The sequence below is a fragment of the Diorhabda sublineata genome, chromosome 10 (assembly GCF_026230105.1).
Source record: "Diorhabda sublineata isolate icDioSubl1.1 chromosome 10, icDioSubl1.1, whole genome shotgun sequence".
NCBI lineage: Eukaryota > Metazoa > Arthropoda > Insecta > Coleoptera > Chrysomelidae > Diorhabda > Diorhabda sublineata.
This window is the reverse complement of record NC_079483.1, coordinates 14,030,530-14,052,942: the sequence shown is the minus strand read 5'-3', so window position 1 is coordinate 14,052,942 and position 22,413 is coordinate 14,030,530. Positions and strand designations below refer to the sequence as shown.

General features: G+C 31.8%; 1 protein-coding gene across 2 annotated transcripts in view; it reads right to left on the bottom strand.

Moving 5' to 3' along the window:
* The window catches only part of LOC130449310 (uncharacterized), a 207,252-nt gene that overhangs the window by 71,869 nt on the left and 112,970 nt on the right, over window positions 1-22,413 (bottom strand). For both annotated transcript variants that reach the window (XM_056787043.1, XM_056787045.1), the window contains exon 5: window positions 18,837-19,045. In XM_056787043.1, the coding sequence (XP_056643021.1) occupies window positions 18,837-19,045 (209 nt within the window). The remainder of the gene's footprint in view (window positions 1-18,836; window positions 19,046-22,413) is intronic.

Sequence of the window (22,413 nt, the reverse complement as noted above, 5' to 3'; positions counted from 1 at the left end):
ATTTATTTATGTTCATTGTGTAACAGTTTTTCTTGGATCCTCTGTAATAATCAATTTGAAATATTTAACATTGCATCAGCAATATGTTAACTGAAATCAAAAATTTCATTTTAAATTATAGATTTAAAGTTTTGTACCGCCTGTCTTAACAAGTGCTATAAAACAAAATAATTTTATTGTTATTGTGGTGTTATTTCAAATGAAGGAATATGCGGTAGTTACTGGGTGCTATATCAGGACAGTAGGAAGGATGATTAAATTATTCACAACCGAATGTTCTGATCAAATCAAATATCAAAGGATATATCATGTATTTCTCTTTTGATATTTTTGAGTTGAAAATGAACTGAAAAAAATATTTAGGTATGTTAAACAATTTATGTTACCCAAGAATAACTTGTCTCTCTAGCGTTTTCCAAACCAAAGTGTCAGCGTAGAAACACGGTAATTTCAATCTGCTCAGACAGTAAGAAACCCCTAGAACTGGTGAAGGAAGGCTTTGTGCAAACTTTACAGTTTGTCTAGTGAAGTTAAAAGGCTCAAGGCAAAGGAAATCGGACTTCGGTAATTTTAAGTTGCGTGCGACGACACTATAAGATGATTTATGTGCATAAATCGCCCACAACCCAGCTATGAACTATCAGTAACACTTTCACCATTTTATTTATTATACATTCTTTTTGTAGGTTATACTTTTGCAAGTCTTAAGTCTACTTGTTTTTAAATGTAGTACAATGGACAGTTTTATTCGAATCTACTCATTGATGCCCAAGATGAAGTCCACTATATCAGGAGGAGATGATGTAACGCAATGGGCAGTTTTACAAATTTACACTACAAACCTAATTATTAAGTGTTACGAATTATTAACCTACTTAGTTATTGACTGTACATATTTACTTTGATTTATTCAGTAATGTTGTGTCAGATCTTTTTCATTATAATAGTAGAGCGTTGTTATCAGTCAATAACTGAAACTAAGAAACGCGGATGTATTAGGTTTGACACAGATGAAGAAATTAAATATGAACATATGAAGAAGTGTTTGATTACCTCTCCTAGAATCAAGAAAACGCAAGAAGTTATAGAGAGTTCCTAACATGGTAATCCTGCTGTGTTACGATATTCAAAATATATTGTGAGGATATCATATGGCGATCCTGTCATTACATAAATCATTATCTACAACATTCTTCAAAAATACGTTCGTTATCTGAATATGCAATAGTGCCTTAACATCGTATTAGCTTTATATTGATCAACTCACTTTACCGTTCGAACTAACTACAGAAGAGCAGATATTCTCTTTTTGAGTGAGTAGTAGAGAGCGTATTGATTAACACAGCTCTCTGTTAATGAAATCTTGTTTATTTCATGTAGATAGAAATAGAGATAGAGATAGAAATAGAAACACACAATTTTTTCCATTTTATCAAGAATACTCACAATTGAACAGAAATTACGAGGAGGGATTGACTGAAGAGTGACTTTCCAATAAAAAATAAATAATTTAATGTAACATTAATTTTATTTTTAACTTTTCACTTTACACACTTAGTTTCCAATTTTTTAAACAATCCAAAAATCAAGTTTCGCAAAATACTAATTACAAGCAGGGCCGGATTAAGCTAGGGGGTTGGGGGGGCTATAGCCCCGGGCCCCATCATTTGGAAATCATTCTGTATTTTTTGATGTGTTGATACCACAAATCTAACGTATTGATCTTATTTTGTGAATTTTTCCGGGTTTTCGAATTCCTTAAGGGGACCCCGTCATTATTTTAGCCCCGGGCCTTATAAATCTTAATCCGGCCCTGATTACAAGCCAATTAGCTCAAAATTTTTTTATCTGAACGATCTATACACTCTTGCAAATTCAAAATCTTACTGTCGTTTTCATCTTATTCGCATATAAAAAGGTCTTGATTTATTAGGAATCCATTTCTCGGCTGAAGTCCATTTGCTTTGACTGCATAAAAATTCACCTGGGTATCCAAGAATTTGTACGAATTTTTCAAGTAACTAGCTTTTAATTAGCATTAAGCAAACGTGACAAGTACCTTGCACATAAATTTTTCATAAAAAAATGTTACATACCCGTTCGCTTGTAATATTTACTTCATATAATTTTTATTTTACGATCGCTAAGTACAGATGAATGGATTTTATTAACCATATCTGGAGTAGTTGCAGTAGATGACAATCACAACTATCCACTTAGGAACGCGGAGCACGACATTTATCTACCTACTATACGTTTAGAATTAGTTAAGGGCTCAATACTTTACAATGCAAAAATGCACAATCATTTACCAATGGAAATTTCCGCATTTAGCAAACATTTTAAGTTATATTTACGGGAAAGAGCCTATTCTTTCAACGACTTTTACGCACAAGTTTAATGTTGTTATTGATTTTTAATATAAATTATTACCTACTTATAACTTATAACTTATACCAACATATAAAATTCCACATGTACATTCTAAAAGATAATTTCGTTATTCATTGTAGTTTCTTGTGTATATTTTATATTCAGATATTATTTTAATTGTGTCACTATTTAGTTATTTGTATGTTTATTTCTTCTTCTCCTCCTTCTTCTTCTTCTCCTAATTCTTTTTTGTTTACATGCTTTTGTCTACAAATTGTAAGCAATTTTTTGACCACACAGCATTTCTCTCTCTCTGGAGCAAGAACTTTTCCAGCAGATTTTTGGACACGAATTTTTTTAGGTCTTGGAGAACTAGAGTGTCGCCATTCTATCGATTGTTGCTTTGCTCTGGATCGTAGAAATGTGCCCTAGTCTCATCCATAGTAACAATTAAGTTTAAGGAGTCGAGCACAGATCGAACGTGATGCTTCTGCCCTTGCACGCTGTTGGTCAACATTCAAACATTTTGGGATCCATTTTGCAGCAATTTTTCTTATATCCAAATTGACGTTAACTATATGATGAACGCGTTCTTATGGAATATTCAGTGCTTCAGATATCATCCGTTTTAACCCAATTCTGATAAAATCATGTGATGAACTGCATCGATATTTCTGTGGACTGACACAGAAACTGGTCTTCTTGATAGGTCATCATCTTCAATGGAAAATATACCTCTTTTGAAGCTTGCAGTCCAATTTTTCACCAAGGGAATTAAGCATATCTTCGTAAATCTGCTAACCTCTTAACCGGTACTTGATGATGGCTCGGTACTCCAATTTATCGATTTTCACAATTTCTGTGGAAATCATTTTTCCTTCTAATAAGTTATTGTTCGTTGCTGTGCAATATTTTGTTTATGCATGAAACTGGTCTAGGCTAATTAGATAACAATACATTCTCGTATATAATACAAACGCTGAAGGAATTATATTGGCCAATTCACATTTAGATTTGGTAGGAATAGATAAAAAAATGTCTCTATACGCTATAATGGATTCATAGACAACTATATATTACTCTTTGCTTTATGTTGATGCAGTTATGTATTCTAGACAGAATCGAAATGCCATATTAAAGCAAAGCTGTTTAGAATATATAATTACTCAAGCAATAAGGTACAACACAACGAGAATTGTAAAAAACTTTGTAAATTATCACAGGAAATTTGTTTCAACCATTATTCCCCTCAGACTTTTATCCATTACATTTATGTTAGATTCAAATATATACTAACGGATATACACGGTGATCCAACGAAAAGTATCCACCTTAATTCAATGCGGATAACCTTAACTTCAAGGTGAATACATTTTATCATTGCTGTAATGTAGTAACTTCCAAGATTTTTAAATGCTCTTTACAATCAAATAAAAATTTGCGGGAGTAACTTTATTTTTGGATTATAAAAATCGACTTAAGAAAAATAAATCTTTAAACTGATTGACTAAATTGGCTACTGTACAGGTCCTCTTACTCCGATCAATCAACTTAAAAGTGATTATTGAAAAATTCACGGATCTATTCAGCAGTGTAACGGAATGCAATCTTCTTGATTAATCCCTAGTGCACTTAAAAGTCGTTGGCGGCTTTAAGAATTTAGGTAATCATTCTATTGATGTAATTTTTCAACATATGTTACTGGTAATAACCGTCTCCATAATGTGTGCCCTTGAAAAGCAAACGGAAATAATCAATTTCTAAGGCGCTGGTACAATTATTGATACAGCAATAATTTATTCCAATTTTTGTGTGTTTTGTTAAATAAACATTATAAAATATCGTCGCTATCATTTGTTTTGAATTCACCTGAACTCTCTTCTTCCGAGGAGAACTTAACTGATTTACAGGTGGCGCTAGAAGTTCTAGAATACCACCACTAATATACTAAAAAGATCTGCATTAGTGCTTCTTCGGTTACTTGCCTTATAGGAAGAATTGCAAATGAAATCACGCGTGATGATATAAATTTGTTTTTATTTCTATTTTTGTTATTTGGTAGCGACTTTTTGTCAGTTTGTCGGCATCAATAAAGAGTGTCAATGCTTTATCTGACGTATAAACCATTTTTACATTTTTGTCACGATACTTCGAAGCTTCTCTTTTCCTGAAGGTACTCGTGGACGTAGTATTCATTACTTCAGTTTCAACGCATGCAATTTTCCTTCTATTGTTAAACTTATTCAAGCTGCATAAGCCAACTCTGAAGCGCCCAATTCTTCCCTAACAGATTCGGTTTTTCTTCTTTTAGATATCTCGCTACAGAATAATTTCGGACCGTCTCATGCGATATGTTGATGGTGTCTCATCTGGTAAAGGGGCAATAGGGAATGAAAACAGTTTTCGAAAATGCGAAACACAACTGATAAATGCTACATTCTACAAATTTTAAAGTTTCTTCAACGTATCCTTCAGATATTAAATGATTGCAGACAACATTCTGAACATGTTGACATTTTTCCGTATTATGTTTACCCTTCAGTTCTTGCCAAATGATGAGCAGATTCTTACATTAAAGTGGAAAAGCCGCAAAATTTAATAATTGCATATAAATATCCGTTACATAAAAACTACTTTATTTTCAAAAGGAGCAAATATAGACAGCTAATTGACAATTGTAACTTTTGGCCAGGTTTTCAGTGCATCGGGTCCATTGTGCAATTGTCACCTTAATCATATCCGTTCAATTCTTGTACTAATCCTATTTTACAAAGATAAACTTTTTGTGAACACTTTTCGGGTAATATCAGTACATGTAGAAAATCTGCCTCATTCAAATCCGCTTTTGGTCCAATGTGAGCGAATACGGCATCCAACGCGCGTATAGCTCACGCAAGCATAATTCTTTAGGCAAATATTTTACTTTGAAATGGCGATAGCCTATTATATATCTTTTATACCTTTATGCGACTCGTCCAGTATCATTTGGTGAAGTTTTTCGATGATATCGATGATTGTACCCGTTTTTAGCCGTCTCTAATGCTCGTCGTCGGTCAGACTGAGAAGCCCACATTTGAATTCACAATGACAGCTCGATTCTCAATTTTTTCTTTTTTCTCTCGTACATATCAATCAAAATATTTTGCAGAAAGTGATAAGATTCTTTACAGCTAAATAAGGTTGGAACTTCCCAGACAGAGCTGTTGATACAAAACATATAATTTGTTTATAATTTTCTCCAGATTCAAAAAATATGTCAATGATTGTCATGACATCTCTATAATTTGTGGAATAATTGCACATTGAAGATTTTTGTATCCTTAAGTTGACGTATGTAATCGCAGCTTACCAGAATCGCTATTAGAGTCCAAAATACATACTATTAACTTAAGATGGCAAAATCGAATAGAACACTAGAAAATTCAAATCGATATTAAAACTCAAACATTCTAGATACATTTTTTCGTTATTAAAATGAGAACTATGAATATTTTTGTAACATTTACTTTAAAAGACACCTAGACATCTATAAATTATTAGGGAGTCTGACAACGTTGTCTACTTTTCGATTCCGAATCAATAGTACAACAAATAATAAAGAGAAAAGTACTATAATAGAAACTTCCTGTCAAGTGGAGCGATGATGTTTTAAAATTTAGATCACGTTTAAGGAAAATAAAAATTACTTACAATTATTTATACACGAACCTATCTCAATATATTTCCCTACAGTAAAAAACATCGAAAATTCCTCGGCGAAACAAATATGCAATACTTAAAAGTGTTTTAGGAAAATTTATGACAAAGAATCAGTGTTAAGCTTCTACTGCCACTAAGCAGCCGTATGATGGAATTTCCGGGATAAAGAGACACGTTAAACAAAAGGTGAAGCAGAAATTTTCTATTTATTTCTAAGCCACACTTTTGTGTAAGACACTTTGCGGTATCAACACATACCTTCTAGTCTCACTTGATTAATATATTAACTTCCAATATTTCGATGTCCAATAATTCATTATATCAGCATAGGACAATAAAAAGTATGTAGGTTGAGACGTTAACGTGGTATTAAGGAATTATTGATTTGTTATTTTTCTATTTTCAGTCCATTCCGATTATCACGTTTTGTTTTGCACTCAATTATAAGGTATAATAAACAGTAGTGCCGATAATATCTGTCTTAACATTAAATTTCAAATAACTGTCTGTTCTAAGTTTGGTAACTTGTAATATGGTGATGAACGTGGTTCCAAAAAATAATAAGGGTTTGAATCTACTTGTATCAGGTTTTCACCAAATTCTATCTTGCGGTTATGATCATTTTCAGATAATTCTTGTACTAGCGATATAAGGATGAAACTTAATTCTTCTTAATAATGTTACAGACGGATCCTATATTAACATCATGTTATCATACAGTTTTTGGAATTGATGTTTGAGGATTTTCTACAAAACTTTGCATATCGTCCTAGTATTTTCCATCATTAGGTACGATATTTGATCGGATACGATTTTTAGTAGAATCTACTTCTATTAATCCTTTATAGAACAGTTTTTTTGGTGAACATAGTTAAATTTTAAAAGTACCTTATTGCAAGAAGGTCCTCTTCCAACATTATACGTCTGCTTGCTCGATCTTAATGATACTCATTAAAGACGGCAGTCATTATATATAGAAAAACATGAAAATAAATGAAAAAAGCAAATTTTCCTAGACCAGACATTGAATTTGATTGTCGTGAATCTGATTTTTAACGTACCAAGGTTTTCGAAACAATTATAAATTTTAAAACAACATAAATTTGACTCAAACCTGTCAACTTTATTGTGTGTTTAGATTTCTCAGTATATTCATATTTTATGTTAAATTATATTGAAAACCCAACTAAAAATGGATATACAAATTAATTTCTTCATTGAATTTATTAGCGGAAAAGTCATGGAAAGTATATAATATTGTATATTAATTTTGATTTGGCAACAGGGATTATTAGTAACTATAAATAAATACCATCCTCTTGCAACATTAAATATCCAATATTTATGAAACTAATACATATTTTTTTGTGTTGATATTATAGAGATATTATACGATTATTATAATTTTCGTTAACTATGTGCTATGTTTGAATTGACAACAATATTATTATTCTAATAATGTATAAAAATTTCCCAATAAAAAAATATTAACCAAAATATTTAGTTGTCGTGGATAAAGTATAGTATTCTACTCGGGTACAATGAGTTATTATTCACTCGGTGATATATGAAAAATAATCTTCATTATACACTTTTTAACTAAAGAACTATTAAACCTAGAATTATGAAGTCCTCGCATTTGTATTTAATAGGTTATTAGGAAAGATATAGTGTGTAAAAAATAAGCTGATAATAATTTCGTTGGCAGTAAAGTGAAACATTAATGACGATAGAAATATGCAGTGAAATCGCTTTTTAGTACCTAGTCTGTCATCCGCTTCATTTGACACGCCAACCAGCTTACAACCTTTACTAATACTGCAAATTGTTCTATTACCATTAATATGGATAAATAAAAATAAAAATAATCATATATATAATTATCGAAACAAACAAAACTAAAAATAGAAAATCACTAAATGCTTAAACTGCGATAATAATTGAATTGAATATTATTTCATCAAATTGTCAATATTATTTGATGGACAACAACTGTAAATATTCTCTTAGTAATTTATTCTGTGATAGTTGTAGATAAAATATATCATTTGGGTAAAATGGAGAAGTGTAAGTAAAAAGTAGACGCAAAACTAATTTTTTTCAAGGTCTAAGTAAATAAGAATTCACTCGATCAATCTATTTCTAAATAATTTGTGATATGCTTCATAGAATTCTGTAACCAGTCACCTTAGCAAAACGGTCAATATTTATTTCGACTGTTTGATAATTGTCAATGTCAATGAAAAATAATCATTTGTATTGTCATTGAATGCTTGTGTAATAGAAGCTGAAGCAATTTGAACAAAATGTAAACGGTACATTGAAACATCTATTTTTGGTTATCGATATTAAAATCGATATAAAAATTTTGTTAGTAATTCTGTAAATATTTGAAAATGTAGATAAATGATGTTTCAGTTATCTTTTTATGATATACCAAAGAATTCAATTATTATATCACCCTCTTTTAATTATATCAACAATTTAAACATTAAGTGACAAGTATAATAAAAATGAACTACAAACTTTAAAGATTCTTTCTCATATCGAATTATTCTATTTTAATTTTTGCATTATTTGTTTGTTTGCCAGTGAATTCGCAATCTCGCTTTTGAATTGGATAGTACGTGAAGTAAAATTTCCTCCTCTTGCATCTTGAACATTCGGCATCTTGCAAGATGTCCATTGTTGTGAAGTGCTTTGCCATATAATAGTGGTCATTAATCAACCTAATGATCACGATACATTTTTGATATGAATTTTGAGGTGATTAAGCACCTCAAATCCTCTTCAATTAATTGATTGCAATTAATATTAATTGCAATGCATATACCAGCGTCTAAGGGAACATATTTTAATACAGCGACAGCCACCATGCCATCTGGACTTGATCCTCATTAAAATAAAGTTACGCGCTAGCAAATAATGAAATGAATGAATTAGAGCTGTATGAAACAGATTACGACATTTTAGAAATTCAACTATTATAGTAATCTAATAAATACCGTAGATAATAATAAAATGGTTTCATTATATTATTTATTTTTCTTATTACTATTTTGCCTATTAAAACTAAAAATATGTCAATATATCAATTAATAGTTTTTAGTACCCCACTTTTCTACCCAACCCTTTGTGAATCTATAATACATTTAGTTTTCGGTTTCAATAATTATGTACCTAACCGACGCCCTACATTTTAAAGGTCGTAGTCGTTAAGCATATCAAAACCTAATTTTTCTAAAATTGTTGAAAAAATTTTATTACCTCTCGAGGTATAGATATGAAAACAAATCAAATTATTTTTCCCTTTATGCTCAATACTTAACAATTATTGAATGGCGAGGGTGATTTGATGGAAGAGTAACTTTTCAGTGAACTAACTTTAATATTTAATATTTCCATTAAGCAATATTTTCATCAACGTCAATTTGAATATTGAATTTGAAACCAATGAACTTTAAAATTTTCCATACGATGAAAATATATTAAAGTTAGTCCACTTTGGTATTTCATTGCCACATTATCAATAAGAATATGACTTGACACTGAAAATTTGCGTATTTATATTAATCAATAGATCACCTACATCATGAATATCAAAATGAAAATAAAATCAAAATAGTACGTTTTAATCTAAAAATAATTTTTCGTTATTTTTCACATCTCAAAAATAATTATCCAGAAAAAATGATGAACAACAGAAGGATAAGCAGATATTGTAATCAATAAATAAAAAGACCGTGAACATCAAAATATAAAACATTATTTTACCATATCTACAAGGATTTTCCCAACAATTATGGAGTTATTTCAGAAATATGATATTAGTATTAGTCATAAAGGACATAATACCAAATATTTCACTAAGCTAAAATCTGAAACACCCAAAGAAAAAGTAATATCAAATACCTTGTAATGATTGTGACGATGTCTACATAGGGCAGACATCTCAGTATTTAGAAAATAGACTGAAAGGTCATTGATATAAAAAAAGTAAATAAAACTACAGTTTGAAAACTGAAAACGGAATCTAATACAAAAAAAAGAGAATTTTTAGAAATGGTTTACATTCATAAGAACGAAAAAGCTATAAATGATAAAAAAGAACTAAATCAATCAAGTTAAATTTATAGCTGTATTTTGTGAATTTTAATACAAATACAAAAAATTTAATTGGCTGCTACATATTTTTGTGATGTAAAAACTAGTTAAATTTAATTTTTCTTCTTAAATCAGATTTCTATTTTGATATTATTCTTATTTTGATAATAATGATGTAGATGATCTATTGTTTGATATAATTACGAAAATTGTCAATGTCGAGTCATATTTTGAAAGAGAAATTCGTACAGATATAAATCTTCACTCTACGCTCTTAGAAATCAAAATTTGGCGTTTTTATAACGCATGGTAAAAGATGATCTAGAGGCTGCTTCTTTATGAGTGATAACCGGCAAAAATACGGCTCGAGACAGATTTTTCTCATAAAATCAACCTGAAATGACTTTCATTCCAATATAGTTTCAATTATTATTATTATTATTAAAAATGTTATCTCATGTGGTATTAGTTAAATTCAATAAGTCTGCTAACTTGTCACAATCGATTCTAAAAATAAACACCAGCACAGTCTCTGCCGTTTCAAAATAAATTGAGAATCCTCCCAACAACCTAACTGTGATTAAATGAATCTCAATGTGCTGTAAATAGAATTAATCTATTTAAGACTAGAATTGATTTTAAAATGTATCTATCTACTTTGTAAGTTATGTTTTCGATCAGTAAGTCCGCGGTCTAACGGATTAAGGTCGTCAAAAATTTACATTGTTTACTTTTCTCTTTAAGTATCATTTTTAAAATGAATGCCATAAAATTGTGAGTTTATTCCCTCCAATAATTTCTTTGTTAAAAGTGAACAATATCTGGGTATTTTAAGCGATAGAAAAAAAAATAAATTGGTTTATTCATGAAATATTGATTTATAATCGGAAACAATATCGTTGCTTGTCTTATTTTTTTCTTTTCCAAAAAATTGTAGCATTGACTGGTGCGTGGAGTTTAAACTTAGCCTTATGCACCGATAATGTTAAATGATCAGAACGTCTAAAAGAGGCGCAAGACATGAGAAAAGTTCTGAGGTGGAATTGAGAATGATAGGAAAGATATCATATGGTAGCACATTTGAACTGGTTGCCGCGTTTCCTCATAGAGAAAGGTGAAGAAAAAGAAAAGTTTCTTCGATATATGAGTACCCACCTAAAGTTAAACGACAGTCATCTGAGTGCCGCAAGCAATGAATCGGCTGGCAAGTTTATGATTTTTTTTGAGTTATACACGGTATTGTTAATCGATTATTTGGAAAAAAACATTTTCAAGGTGATAAAAACGATGGTCAAATACAGTGAATTCAATTACGAACTTCTTTCGCTATTCTTTATATCAGACCCACAGCAACTAATGGCTATTTTCAGACCCAAGAATGTTGCAAGGGAAAAAGTATCATCAATTACATGAGGAACTTATCGCTGAAATATAAATAGAAGCGTATTTTGAGAACAAAGCGTTATATAAAATATTATAAAGGTAAGAAAAGCGCAATTATATCACTTTCGAATGAAACTATGTTATGAATAAATCGAAATTGTATCATTTTTATATTTGTACAAGTGATAGGTATCGGATGTCAACAATAATTTTAATCCTTAATCCTTAAGTTTATCATTATCGATAAATGGACGTTTCCCTTATCCTTCTAAATCTAAAAAATTTAAAAACAATTTTCTGTTAATTCCTACTCAGTTTTTGGATACATCACTTAGAACAGATTTCAAATCAACTTATTATTTATGCTTAAAAATAATAAATTAATCAACTATGAACTAAAATAATGCATAAAAGTTGATAAATTGATTTGATTTTTTCGCAACAGGGTCTTATCATACTAGCGGATTGCGAGCGTTTTCAAAGCGGAGCGAGCGCGCAACGATCACGCCGTGCACGCGCAACGAATTCGTTACGGACGTCTCGTAGAAACACCAACCCGCCTCACTTCAATCCGTAACAAGACACGAATGTGCGCTTAAAATACGCGACGAAAACGTTGCATTTCTGCCAAGCGTCCGCGACGTTCACGCTGCGTGTTCGCGACGCATTCGTTGCGCGCCCGCTTCGCTCCACAGCCGCTCGCAAACCGCTAGTATAATAAAAACTGTAAGCTCCAACTATTGCTATACATACACTTATATAGTATAAGCAGATATCTCTCGTGTATGTATATGAATAACGGCCAGTCTAACAACATCGGTAGTAATTGTAAAATTGTAAAATAACTGGAACTTTTTGTTCGACACCATTAGAAAGATTAATTCCTTACCAAATAAATATATATATTCATATATCGCCGCAGCTATGATTTAATTTGTAATCAAATAATTAACTATGCACATAGAAAGAAAGGTACCGTTGGATTCGTCATACTTAACACTATTCAAACACATTTATGAGTGAGTTGTAACTTTTAAGTAAATTATTATTACTTGAACCGGTTTCCTATGGGTATTTTCCCCAGCCTTGGAAATTGTTAGAGAGTCTTTTGAAAGACGGGAAGGGTGAGCGACAATAGTATGATATAAGTAAGATTCTTATGAAAAGTGAGAAAACAAATAACTGTGAACGTGTTTTTCAAGTTAAAAAAGTGATAAAAAGGTGATACAAACAACGGCAATAATAAAAATTGCTAAAATTGTTGATTGTCAAGATGATTATCTAAAATAAAATATAAAAATTAAATTGTCAATCGTAACTGAGTTAGTTACAACTCCCAATTTTTATATCTTATTAATTTTTAGCTAACTATGGATATAGTTATTCAAACTCAAGACACAGTTCTATAGATAGGTAAAAGATTTTATAATTTTTGAATTTCACGTCCAAGTATATAATATTTGTCAATATTACAGATGAACAGCTACCGGTTTGTTGAATAAATTTGCGTTCACAATCGTAGCGGATTCAGAAAACTGCAAGAGTGCAAAAAAATTTAATAAATTGGCAACCAATCGTTAATTTGTTTATTCAATTATATTTATCACATTTTTTAAATATAAATGTTTTATTTATGAAATAAATATATTAATTTTAGAGTAAAACATACATTAATCTGAGATGACATGGTACAGTATAGATATTTAACTTTTTTCTCCTCGTTGCACTTCTGCATGGATTTCTTTTATCCATTTTCCATTCAGCTACTCGGAATATGTGAAATTTACATTTATCGCTTCTGTCTGTATTTTGCACTTAACAACTATTATGAACCATTTTGTTTTATTACTATGTCCCCATGATTGAAAGACTGCTTCTTGTATAACAAAAAACTATTTTCTTGTTTTTATATATAAATTTTTGTTTTTGTTGATAAATTATCTTGATTTTTATAAGGACTGAAGTGGGTCGAAACGTCAATATTACATATATGGTTTAAAACGAAATATTGATTGAAAGAGAAAGATAACAAAACGATATAAAAGAGGTCTAAGAGATCGAAAAATTAACTAAATATCCAAATTTTGTTCCTGAAAGGAAAAGTGATTGTAATCATATGTATTTTCTGAGACAAGCTGTATAGTCCATTGTGCACAGCATATAAAAGTGAGATTATTTTTAGCTATCAATAACAGATTTTTGACAATTTTGTATGTTTATGTCGAAGAGGAAGAATAAGAAGAAAAGACGACCTTTTTGACAAAGGTTAGGAAAAAAATGAGTGTTATTTAACTATATATATAACTAATTTGGTCCTTATATTAACATTATATGATTCCCCACTCTCTGGTGTTTGAAACGAAGCACCGGGATTTATTCTTACACATTTGAATTGAACCAAAAGCAAAAATAGTTTCAGCCTAAGCACAGAATAAATTTATTGTACAAAATATTTCTTATACTCTTACATCATCGGCGCTCAAAAAATATTTTTGATTAAATGTCACCTTTCAAATATTTTCTATCAATTTTGAAATTAATTATAGTGTACATGAATTATCAATACTCAATTTGAAAGGTAATAAAGTCTAAGAATGAAAATATAAATGAATCGTAATCAGTTACCAATAATTAATGTCGTCTATTCACTTACATATAATGTAAAAAGGAAGTAACGTTTCAATGCATTTCCGGGATTATTTCAATGCATTCATAATTTCATTTGACAAAAAATGTATCCCTAAGCCGTAAATTCGATGATTTTGTTGCTCATATAATACTACTTTTCGAAAATTCTTCTCATAGAAAACTCCCTAGTAGATTGTAAACTCACAGTTGAATTTCATATTTTATTAAATATCAGACATCACATCATATTTCTTGAATGGTCTGCACCCTTACACTTTGCAATTTATACATTTTTAAGGCACTTTTATTCGATTCCCTTGTGTGTATGTAACGAAATCTTTGGACTCATAGTCGCAGCACAGAAAACGTGGAAGTAATCAGAAATATTCTATACCCGCAGAATTCAACCGCTAGTATCAACAGAATATTGTGTAACGGGATATTTGCACTAAAATTTAAATTATTAGATAAATTCAAAATTTTCCATACCCACTTATCAAAGACCAATGGTAATGGTAATGAACTAATTCAATAATTTTGTTCCATAGCTTTCATCAGATCTATCAGAAGATGGCGTTCAATTAATAAAGCTTTTACCGGTAGAAAATTGATATGCTGAGTTGATTATAATCAAATTTTATCAAATAAAAGGAAAAATTAGAGCTAATTGATATTTAAAGTGATTTTTTTTAAAGATTTTGTGTTTAATAGATGTGAGGCATGTTTATTAGGTGTAAACTAGAAATATTGTCAATATATACGGTTTAAAAAATTTCACCAACGAATATGGTTCTATAAATGTAACTTGAAAACCTTATGTGTTATATTATTTTTTTCATATTTTAGTATTTGTCCATTTTATCACAATATGCTATTCATTCTTATGTTACTACAGAGAAATTTTTTTGTCGACCAGTGTTATCAAACGTACATAAGTCTGTACCTGGTGGGCAACTAAGAACGGCCGATGGTAATATTTTAGGAAAGGATTATATCAAAACTTCTGGGAAAAAATCGATGTGATGCATAAGTAATGTTTCTGTAATCAATGAAAAAATAACGAATATATCAATTTTCCAAAAGGACGCACCACAGGTAAAATGTTGTCCATAATTTTCTATACATGAAATCAGTCGCTGACGGGTGGATAGGACAGCAGTTTCAATTTTTACTATTGAAGTACTTTGTATTGCCTTTCGTATTTTTTCAATCACAAATAAAAATCTAAGTAAGCTAGGTCTGGAAATATGGTGACCAAATAAATATTCTTCCACGTCCTATCAATCCGAATATATATGAAATAATGTGCCGAACCACAATCATGTTGTAAGAAAATGTCACGAATGAGTAAGGGTATTTCTTCTAAGAGGAATGGCAATTTGTTTCTTAAAAAGTCTTAATATCTTTTTCTTGTAACTGTCTGGCCCAATTATTGGCCACCTAGAATCCTGCACCACACGTTTACAGACCAACGACCTAGTGCCACTAATTATGTAATAAGTTATCTAAGTTATTATTATGTTAAATGGTTTATTTAATGATTTGGTCTCATTGTTAGTAATTAACTTTACATTAAGATAACGCTATCTATAGGCAATAATAAGTTTATTATGAGAATAGTTTAAATTAATGCAGGTGGGCCAATGTAAAAACTCTCCATCCAAAATAAATTTTACATTTCTGTTTGGGCGAACCAGCCTAAAGACATTTGAAGAAAAATTCATACCGTTTATACATTTTATAAGATATGCAGAGACAGAAAAACGATATCGACAAGCGGTTTTCTCTTTTATGTTAATTTAGTTTTAGACTTTTAATTTCTCATAAAAAAGTAAGAGAAGGTGTAATATGTTGCCCACCCGGTACAGGTGTTTATGTTAAGTATCGTCGGCTGTTTGCTCCTGGACAAATTTAACGTCATAGCACTTAGTCTCTAAGGTTTAACATTTTGCTGAAGATAAGTTGATGCGTCGATATCAAATAGGCAGCAGCGATCAGCGCGCAATAGTAAAATGCAGCTTGCAGCGCGTCACGAAGCAGCAACATGTTTGTAACGCATCTAGTGAATTAACTGGGTATCAATTACTCCGCAGCAACAACTCTTTCTAGTTTGGGTATTGGTTAGAAAGCTGCTATTCACACTAAAATGGGCAGTGATAAATAAATAACAAGACATAAGATCTGAGATCAGAAAAAATAAAATTAAAGAAAAAAAATCGTTTTTTAAAAACAAGCTTCTTCGTCTGCGACAAAATAATTCCATATCGTACATAATTTATAGTTTCAACACTATAACTTTACATCTTAATTATTAAATATTTTTATTATAGCCCCAATGTTATGTATACAAGCGTGTTATATTTTGATGGTATAATTAAGAACGTTGAGCACCTTCTTTTTCCTCTTGCTCTCACAATGTAACACGCTTCAATTCATAAAATTTGGACTATAATAAGGTGTAAAGTTTTAGTGTTAAAAATGTATAATTATGTACGATATGGAACTATTTTGCCGTACACGAAGAAGCTTAATTATCGTTAAAGGTTACAAGGAACTTATAAAGTGTTATATTTCTTATCAAGAGTTGGTTTATTTTTAACCTTTATTAACAAACAATTAAAAACTTCGAGATCTTTCATTAGCAATCTTCTCCTGTCGCTTTAATTTCGCCTTCTCCAAATCTCGTTTTCTTTGTGTAATAGTTTCTTGTTTGTTCATGTTATTCCCTCGAGTATAGGACAAAAACGGTCCATCTCCCCAGAAGTTCATTGTAGAGGGATAAGGGTTTGAGTACAACAGAGTTCGCCATGGTAGCCTGAGGCGCAACGTTAGCGATATGAAATCTTTATACACCCTCATACCATTCAGCCCTCCGCACGTGCTCGCCTTGGCATTGGGTCATCCATCTAATCAATCATACATAATCCACATTTATAACATTTTTTCCCAAATTTATCGGAGTTACTTATTCACGTCAACCAAGATACTCGTCAAGACGAATCAAACGAGCCCAAACTGGATGGGGTTGCGTCATTTAATTACAGAGTTCCTATGGCCACCTTCCAGCTCCATCATCAGATCAGCTTTATGTCATAATAATATTGCATTGTCATCCGATTTATATATACACGCAAAATTTCAGCTCAATCGGAAACCGGGAAGTGGATCAAATTTAACTTGCAAAATTTGATTACAAACAACTGGTCAGGAGAAACTCAATAAAAGCTTGTAAATTGTAAATAAGAAAAGAAACATCATCATTTTACTGGGATGCGTAGTTATATTTTTTTCTATTTTCGTACATTGATAAAAATTCATTATTTTCCCTGCTTGTAGGTTCGCTTGCCGTCAGATGCTGCTCAAGTTAAAATAGCTGCTCGTACTGCGCTGCGATAGTCATATGAGAATAAAAAAAGTTGAAAATAACAGGAAACAAACATGATATTGTTTATTGTTATTTGCCGGTCTGTGTGGCTCCGTTAATCTTTTTGTATAAGGCAAAAGAGACATATTGTTCAAGTAATTGCGTCGTTTGCAGTTAGATTATAAACAGTTTTTATTTATTTGCATAAGAATTATAAAAAAAAAATGATGTCGATAGCTTTTTCATTTGGAAACGCTTTGATTTCATAAAGGAAAGTTTATCGATGTCAATACTATACAAATACAAAACTAATCTCCAATAAAATTAAATATAGTTACAGGGTTTTTCCGGAAAGTAATAGGACTGATTTTCTTCCGCCGCGATTGTACTTCAGAGCGTGCGCGCACCGACTGAATTCGGTAGAGGGCGTTCCTAGCTAACAAACGAGCGGCTAGTCAGTTGTCTCCGAGCACCTGGAGTGTCAGGACAGGCATTTTCGCGCGACGTGTTTCTGTGAGTTGCGCAAGCCGAAAATGCAGCGTTCGTTAGAGCAGAGGTACGCGATTAAATTCTGTGTGAAACTCGGTAAATCTGCGACAGAGACGTTTGATATGATCAAGCAGGCTTACCCAGATATTGCTTTAGCTAGGAGTGGTGTGTTTCGGTGGCACCAGGCCTTTTTGGAGGGCCGGGAAGAGGTCGCCGATGAAGACCGTGCTGGAAGACCTTCGACTTCGACAAACACCGACAATGTGACTCGTGTGCGCAAAGTTTTGAACACAGACCGTCGACTGTGTCGAAGTGCTCAAGAGACTCAAACGAAGGATCAATCGGGTCCGACAAGACATCGCAGCAGACTGGAAATTGCACCACGACAACGCCCCGGTTCACACCGCCTTTCTTGTGAACAGCTACCTGACTAAGGCCGGCATTCCAACGCTTCCGCAGCCACCCTACAGCCCAGATGTGGCCCCCCCGGACTTTTTTTTGTTTCCTCGCCTGAAAAGGCCGATGAAAGGCAAGCATTTCGAGACGACAGAGAGGATCCAAGCAGCATGCACCGCGGCTCTCAAGGCTATTCCGGAGAATGCCTTCCGTGACGCCTTCAATGCTTGGAAATCGCGCTGGCGGCGCTGCATCGACGCAGAAGGAGCCTATTTTGAAAGTTTTTGAAGAATTGTAACGATTGGCTCAATAAATTTTTTTAAATCGACTCAGTCCTATTACTTTCCGGACAAACCCTGTATAACGAGATTCACACTACGCTGCTAATATTTATACTTACCTCACTATCGGATGAATCTCCAGCAGAACTTGGTGGCGGTGGAGGTCCGTCGTGGGGTATAACAGAAGGAGTTGTGGACGATGATGGAGAAGTTTCCGGGGGAGGAGGAATAGTTTTAGTAAGAGGTGGCAGAGGTGGATGTGGTGGTTGACTATGTCCGTGTGGAGGTGGAACAGTTATCAATGGACCTGCCGGCTGATAGTATCCAGCTGAAAACAAAATAGTTGAAATCAATAAATGTTGCTGAATTTCCATACTTTTAGCATACAAAAAAACATACAAACATTTTGTATTGCATAGTATCTAGTGCAACTAAATTGAAGATTTTCACATCAATCCTACAGTTGATGTCGTTTATATAATATAATAATTACAGTATACTTTGAATTCATTGATCTATAAGTATATAGATGATACAACTCTTTTTTTATAATATATATTATAGAATCAAATTTGAGAGAGACAAGGAAACCAGAATTCGTTTTATAGAGAAATTAAATTAAAGAAATGGTAAAAATACGAAGAAATGTGTTTTAAACAAATACTAATGGAAACAGAAGATAAGAAAGAATACAATACCGAAATTAATAAAATAAGTGATAAATAGTACCACGATGAAAGCAAAGTAAGGATATCGAAAGAAGGAGTTTCAGAAGTGATCACAAAATGAAACAGCTGCAGGATGCGACAGAATAACACCTGAAATATTAAAAGTGAGTGAGTGAACCTATATTTACAAAAGGGAGAGCAGTTTGCAGAGATTCAAATACATTATTTGAATGGTGAAAGCTTTTGACAAAGATATCGAGGGCAGAAATATGAGAAACTTTGGTAAGAAGAGAATCAAATGTTAACTAACGAAACGCAATCATCATACCATATAAATAAAATGTAATTAATAAAAACCTGTAACATACCATTCGGCTTGTTACATTTTGAATATTCTTTTGTTCATGTATTGTGACAGAATAGTCACTTTGGATTTATTTATTCTAACTAACTAACTAACGAGTTTTTGAAGAAATTTATTTGTTATGGACCTCCCACTCCATTCGAGAAATTCAATAAAACCTCGAAATTGATTCAAATTCTTCCTCTACCTATCGACACTTCAAGCAAAAATAAATTTTAATAAATTCGTGGTGATTTTATTCTATATACTTGCTGATAAGTTTTTCTTTACTTTTTTTATTGTGCTCTGTATTTCCTTTTGTTTTGAGCAAATTTTGAACGATAATTTTCATATGAATTCGTATTTTCTATTTATTTGGGGAACAAAACGAATAGAATAAAACAGATTCCTATTTGGTTATATATGTGTTCAAATCTGTTCTTTCTATTTGTTCTTTTTTCAGTAATTTCCATCTGTGTTCCCGTTTCTTTCTTCATTATATTTTTCCCGCAGTTCTACAGTTGCCAAGTTGGAAGCCACCAGACAACAAACTTAACCTCAACTCTAACATCTGAGAATCCAGTTGAGAGCTGCAACCATCCCGGATTTCCATAGATAAGTCCCAGCCTTATCTTTAATATATGGACAAGTCTGAATTGTTTTTGATTTATAACTGATTTTGTTCGTTGTGCTCTTTTGGATATGAAGTTAATGCGAATTTATTATTTTTTCAATAAATTTATTTGTTGCTGAAACTTTTTTTTTGTTCTTAGCAATAAATATTAATATGGATAATCGTGTCCGGAATAATTTCAAATTGTTTAATTTTTATTTTAATTTAAATCATTCAAGGTGTTTCCAGATTTTCCACTTTTTCATTCACATTTAACTTCGTTAAAAAGCTGGTGGCGTCCATTTTAATATAATTTGTTTACCCCATCTCAGTATCAGTTTTTATATACTTTAACTGAGGCCGAATACCACTTCCTGAGGAAGATTCTCCTTCCGGGGATTTAAGGTTACAAACCTAATATCAGTATAACATGAGTCCATTGCTTTTCAATATATTTAAAGATTGGAAAAACTAGAAAGTATGCGTTGATGTAAGAACCTACAAGCAGTGAAAAAATTTCTGTGGGAGCAGATGCTGATTAAGTGGTCCTTGTTGCAGAAAACCTCAAAAATCTTCGAGATCTGGAACATCATCCTTTAGCAATTCGGTATGTGAATAATTGCAAAAAATGCAGTTTTGCGCTAAAATAACAAACAATAAATATGGAAATTGAAAGACCGAGGATTAAAGCGGCTAGTACATTTAAATATCTTAGAACAAAAATATCAACTACAGACAATAAAAACGTAGAGATTATATAGACTAATATTGATTTACGGCTATATCTAAGGCTTGTGAGAGATATTACATAAAAGGATAGGTTAACAAATCTCCAAATACAACAAAATATGGTGATTACGTCACTCATGGATATGATTGAATAAATAGTCAAAACCAGTAGAGAGAGAATGGGATGCAAAGATAGAACAACATAAAAAAGAGGAAGACATAAGACAACATGGGATTAAGTTATTGGTACTATACCTGAGAGACGCTAAAAAAGCACCACTTACAAAAAATAGATTGACAAAATTTGTGTTTATTTTCATTTACCATTTTACACAAATTTATATCTTGCTAAATTGATGAAGTTACCATATAATCGAAGTTACGATTGGAAAAAAGAACATTTGGTTTCAAAAAAGCTTATTAGCTACTTTAGACTTTAGAAATCACTGGAGCTGCAAATAAGTTTTCAATACCATTGTTTCGATTTTCAATAGTCAGCGTCAATAGTCTATGAATATACGCACTATTACGATTCAAATGATGAAATACAGATTTACGTAAAATATGGATAATAATCGAGTGAAATGAAACATTTCATTTAACTAACAGAACAGTTAACATTACATAAGTGCGAAAACATTCAAATGCCTTTAATCATTTGCATGACATTAGAATTCAGAATGGCTCAGAATGAAGTCTCATGTACTTTCCAAGCAGTCTCTTTCAATGAAAAAAATACGTAGCAACATAAATTAAAATATTATACATTTTTCTATTGTTCATAAAACATTTTATTTGACGTTTGTTACTTAAAGTTTGAAATATTACATCATTATCATTATTATTGAGTCCAGATTCTTGCACTGTCGAGGCTGTGCAAACTGGGCGAAACATATAACGGGTCTTCTGCTCCAAGTGACATATACTATTTTTTCTTCAAGGAGGTGTACGTTGAAATTCTTCTTCTCGAGACATTTTTACAATACACTTTTCAAAACTGACAAACATCAAATTAAATGACAGTTCCTGCCTACTTAGTTACAACGCCCATAATAAGACGTTGCTATCGTCTCTTATTATTTTGTTACCAGTACAATAATGAGCGTTATTATTTTAACAGTAAAAGAATAGGTTATTTCTACGATCTGTGTCGTGAAAATAATATAGATATTATTACACGCTCGAAGAAAAATAAATTTTTATTCATGTATCGTACATTTACGATTTACGAGCTATTTATCACTAAGCACTTTTGTCACAATCTTTCTTCATCGTTGTAACATGTTATTTCTGTTATCTAGCAACCTTAGACAACTGCACTGCGGTTGATTTTCAACCGCCTA